The 5,495-nt window shown below is 38.3% G+C and overlaps 1 protein-coding gene across 1 annotated transcript in view; it reads left to right on the top strand.

Annotated features, from left to right (window-relative positions):
• The window catches only part of ANKRD31 (ankyrin repeat domain 31), a 246,018-nt gene that overhangs the window by 61,883 nt on the left and 178,640 nt on the right, over nt 1–5,495 (top strand). Inside the window, 1 exon segment of the mRNA XM_006901438.1 lies at nt 3,146–3,183. Within this exon segment, the coding sequence (XP_006901500.1) occupies nt 3,146–3,183 (38 nt within the window).

Below are 5,495 nucleotides of genomic sequence, written 5' to 3'. Positions count from 1 at the left end.
GCTGCCATCCTGGCTCCAAGAATTCTCTCCAGAACAAGTCTACCTTGCGGCAGTGTGGTGGCTTCACTGTACCAGTCTTGAGGAGGACTGGTGCCCAGCATCCATCCTGGGTGAGGGAATCCATTGGTTCCTGCTGTGGAAGCCTCATGGAGCTGCAGCGGCTGTGCAGCGCAGCACGGGCTCTGTGGGACGGAGGTTGGGAGCCACGAGACTCACCCATTCCTCCTTGGGAATCCTTGAATTCCTGTTGTTGAGCCTAGATCGTCACTGAGGGCCAGTCATCAACTGTTTAAGTGTTCAATTATCAATAAGCTGAAGTCTGTAGGAGACCATAATGGCCCTGCTTTAAGTGGTTCGCTGCTCCCGCAGCTCACCACACTGTCTCTGCCTCCGCCGCCATCTTGCATCTTTCCATGTTTTTGTTTCTGTCAAATATGGATCTTTTACAGTCAGTTGGCCAGACAGCTGTCTTCCAAATTTCTTGGCACAGACTGGTGAGTATATCCAGGGCTTTATTTGTTTGTTGTAACATGTCAGTCAGTATCCCATCTATTCCTGGGGCCTTATTTTTTGCCAGTGCCTTCAGTGCAGCTTGAACCTCTTTCTCTGGCTCTTGTTCTTATGGTACTTCCTGAAAATTTTCAGTGTCAATTCTTTTGGTACAGTGACTCTATATATTTCCCTCTTTTTGTGATGCTTCCTGGACCATTCAACATATTGCCCACGTTGTTGTTGTTATGTGCCATTGAGTCGACTGTGACAGCTATGCCTTTTAAGAATTATGGAGACAAGATACATCTCTATCACACTCCTTTCTTGATTTTAAACTATGCAGTGTTTTTCCTTGCTGTTCTAATGACTTCTTCTTGATTTAAGTATAGGTTTCACATGAGCACGATCAAATGTTCTGAGATTCTCATTTTTCACAATGTTGGCTTCAATTTTTTGTGATCCACACGGTAAAATGCCTTTGCATAATCTGGTGGCCTAGTGGTAAGAAGCTGTGCTGCATTCCTAAAAACATGTGACTCAAATCAGTCAACTGATCTCCTTCCATATGAAAACCTGCTGAAGGGTCAACTATGATTTGTTTCTGACTCCAGGGCACACAACAACCAACAACAATGCATTGCCTAGAAATCTAATAATTGCAAGTCTCTGGCTAGCGCAGCAGGGAAAGAGGGAGTGTTAGTGTAGGAGAATGAAACAGTGTGTAACTAATTGCCTCCATGAGAACTACCACTTTTGTCATGAGACCAGAAGAATGAGATGGTGCAAACCTATCATTATAGAACATTTTAATGAGGGATTCTATAGAGAAATTGTGGTCAAAAGAGAGAAAATACAAATTTCAAATTCTCATGGACCTTAGACTTGATGGAACCATTGTTGTTGTTACGTGTGATTGAGTTGAGTACGACTCAAAGGGGCCATCTAAACAAAAGATCTGAGCCCTGTTTTATTCTGTGACATCTTCACACTTTCTGACACACAAGAGTCCATTGCAGCATGTGGAAGCTAGATAAAATACTTGAAACATGAGATAATGGTTGCCTTAGGATAATCTTTAAATCTTAATTAAAAGAAATATTCCCTGAAGTCCTTGTAAAACCAAACTATTGTCAGCATTGAGACTTATGATCTTTGCAGAGATACTGTGCAAGATCAAAGTGACTCTAGCAACTTGGAAGATTAGATAGAAATCTTAGGGGACAGTGAATTAATTTTAATGTGGGGGGAACAACTAAGAAATGAATAAAAATGATTGCATAACTTGAAGAATATAGTTTATGTTACTAAATTTTCCAGATATGGAAACTGTTGAATTGGTGCATGTTTTACTATGCGTATTCTAAACAAAAACAAGATAAATCCGCTTTTAAAAGATTTTGCTCATGGGTTAGTTTCAGTATTTTAAAGTATTTATCTATGAAAAGTCATTTTCAGATTTCAGATATATAAAGTTTATAGATTAGGAAACTCTAATGGCCTAGTGGTAAGGAGTTATGGTACCAACTCAAAGGCAGGTGGTATAAATCCAGCATCTCCTCAGTGGAAGAAAAGGAGAAAGATGAGCAGTCTCCTCTTCTGCAATGTAAAGCTTCTGAAAACCTGCTGATGAGTCAGCTAACCGTCATTTCTGACACAATGACACGTAACAACAACAATTTTATATCAGCATTGACAGATGAACATTTGTATTCAGTGTTGATGATAGGCAACACTGCCTTTGAACTGAATACTAATGAAGTGAAATACTAACCCCATCAAAATGAGTTCTAATTAGTAGATCTGCATTAAATAATTATACTTATTAAAGTGTTATCAATATTTTTAAAAATTTCTCCCTTAATTTTGTTGTTGTTGTTATTGTGTACCGTAGAGTCAGAACCAACCCATAGGTGATCCTCCAGCAGGTTTTCATCGGTAGTTAATCATGCAGGAGGAGATTGCCCATCCTTCTCCCGTAGAGCAGCTGATGGCCTTGAACTGATTGTCTTTGGGATTATAGCACAGCTTCTTGCCACTGGGCCACCAGATAGGCAGAATATTATCTTTTGCTGGTCAATATCCAAAACTTCAGCTATTTACTCTTCTGTCCCTTCAGAGAAAAAGTTATAAATCCCTGACCCAGTACTTGTTGTATAATTAAAGAAGAGCTTAATGCCAAGTGCTATTTTATGACAAGTAAAACATTTGACATAATATTTTTCTTCTTTTATAATCTCTGGTCCTCAGGAAATAGTGAAACTCAGAAGCTGACCAAAATAGCTTCTTAGAACTGTCATGGATTAGTGAAATAGGAGAAAGCGCAAATAGAAAGAATATAGTTCCTATTCTCTCCACTTCTTGGTAGGTGCTGGCGAATTGGTCATCGTAACCCCTTGCTTAAGAGAACAGAATGCTACCTAGTTCTGCCCCATCCTCACGACCATTGTTTTGTTTGGCCATTGTTGGAACTGCTGTGTCAGTCTAGCTTGTGAAAGATCTTCCTCTTTTTCTTTCCTCATCAGTTCCACAAATTCTTTTAAAGTAGCTCACAAAAAGTAATAATATCAAACTTTCTTATATGTTAAGAAATATTTACTTTGTTGCTTTTGCATTGACATTTAACAGAACAAATTCTTGATTTTCTTTCTGGCAGTCTCAAGATGAGATGGAACAAAGTCAAACTCTGTTACAGTAAGTATACTAAGTATGGCATTTATTATGAGTATTTTTCTTGTCTTATATATCTAAAAGGAAACTTTTTATCAGGAGTTTTTTTTAATTGTTTATTTTGTTGAATACATAATCCTTTTGTCAGCATAAATGTGATTATATAAACATTTTAGATAAATTGTATAAGACTGAATCATGGTAAAATAAATGGGTCTGTGCCTATTATTTAAGAAGCAAATTTATAGCATGGCATAAAGCAAGAATTTGTAGTGCTTATTAAAGTTAGATTTGATGCAACTATTACATTCTTATTAGAGACTTTATACTTTGATTTCTTTTAAGACAGTGGTTCTCAAAGTATGTTCTGTGGAGTCCTAGAAGACCTCGAGATTCTTACCACCTTGTTGTTATTGTTAAGTGCCGTCGAGTGGTAGACAACTCATAGTGACCCTATGAACGAAAGATCTGAGCACTGTTCATAGAGTTTCTGGAGGCAAGCCATTTCGGAAGTGGATGCCACTCCTGCTTCCAAGCTTGTTTTAATTAGGAAGCTCCACTAAACTCTGTCCACCATGGGAAACCATTATTGCGTTTGGCATCATTGTCACAGTGTTTAACACCAGAGCAACCATGAGTTACCTCTGTACAACAATGCACAAACCAGTGCTGTGTTAGTTAGAGGAATGTTTGACAAAAAACAATTTAAACTAGGCCTGAGGGCTGCAGATTAATATCACCCACCTTGGGCTTGGTAGCATAACTTTCTGTCCTCTAGGCCAACATAGATTATAGCATGCAATAAAATTAATGGAGCCTGTTGTAGTGTCCCTGACCTGCCAAACTTCTGCTACTGACATAAAAATTATTTTCATAATACCAACACATTATTTGCCAATTTTACTGTTGACATTTGTACTTCCAGTGCTACTATCAATGATGGGTAAATGTTTATGCCCTCCTAAGTGTCAAGCTTCTAAGAGAAAGGTTGGTGGTTTGAATACACTAGCTCCTCTGTGGGAGAAAGAACGGCAGTCTCATCCCATAAAATTTTACAGCCTGAAAAACCTGATTGACGAGTTGGAATGAATTCATTGGCCTTGAGTTTGATTTTGGTTTTAGTAGGAATTATGGCAGTGGTCTCAAACAGTGTTAGTAGTCATTTTGTCTTGTATTCCTGAAGAAAAAGAAGTAAATTTCATTTAAAAAGTGTTTGATGATGCGAAGTTTTTATTCTTTTCATTACATTTCTACCCTTGACACAAAATACAATCTTTATAAAATTTTGTGTGCTAAGATGGGAAGTATGCATAAAGAAAGCCCTTATGTGCATTCTGAAGTCTAATAGTCATCTTAGGAAAGGAAAACGTCTTTATTCATGGAGCACTTTTTTTTTGTTTTTTGTTGTTTTTTAAACTTTAACGTGTAACTGAGAGATACTGTTATTCATGTTTAGGTGTTAGATGGCTTTTTGGAAATGAATTAAATAAGCTAGTCACTTTGAAGGAGAGGAAGCCCTCAACCTGGTGGACTTATAAAGTGACAGCAGCAGTGGGCTCCTGTATGGCAGATATTGTGAGGATGGTACAGGATATGACAGGGTTCAGATCTGTTGTTTATAGGTTCACTATGAGTTGTATTTGACCTGATGGCACCTAACAACAACAGTAACAGTTACTTCAAGATAAACAGCTAATGGTATTTGATGCCTGGAAGAAAATGAAAACTTTCAAGTGAAAAATGTTGTTATTGTTTTGTGCCATCAAGTTTACTGCGACTCATAGCAATGCTATGTACAACAGCCTTAAACCTTGCTTTATCCTGTGCTACTCTCACTGTCTGACACATCTAACCCCATTTCCCCAGTCACTGAATCAGTCTATTTTATAGAGGATCTTCCTCTCCTGTGCTGTCCCTCCACCATCCCAAGCATGACGTTCCTCTCCAAGGACTGGTCCCTCCTTCCAGCATGTACAGAGTAGGTCAGAGGGAGCTTCAGAATCCTTGTCTCCACAGAGCAGCCTGGTTTAACCCTCTCTAGGACGAACCTGTTTCTTCTAACAGTCTAGCACCACAGCTCAAAGGCATCAATTCTCCTTCTATCATCCCTAGTTATTGTCCAGCTTTCTGATGCATAGCAAGTTATTGCAAAGACCGTGTTCTGGATCAGGCCCATCTGAGTCTCCAGACAGACATTATTGCTCATCAGTACTTTGTAGAGTGAAAAATGAGATTTTTTTCTTTTTTTTTCTTCTATAATTATATTTTATTAATTTTCATAAACATTTACAGAGATTTTGGGCTTCCACTCATTCATTGTTGCACTATTCTCTCTA

Source organism: Elephantulus edwardii, unplaced genomic scaffold (assembly GCF_000299155.1).
Source record: "Elephantulus edwardii isolate Elephantulus edwardi_28Jun2011 unplaced genomic scaffold, EleEdw1.0 scaffold00326, whole genome shotgun sequence".
Lineage (NCBI taxonomy): Eukaryota > Metazoa > Chordata > Mammalia > Macroscelidea > Macroscelididae > Elephantulus > Elephantulus edwardii.
The sequence above is the reverse complement of the archived record's forward strand: the minus strand, read 5'-3'. Positions and strand labels throughout refer to the sequence as shown.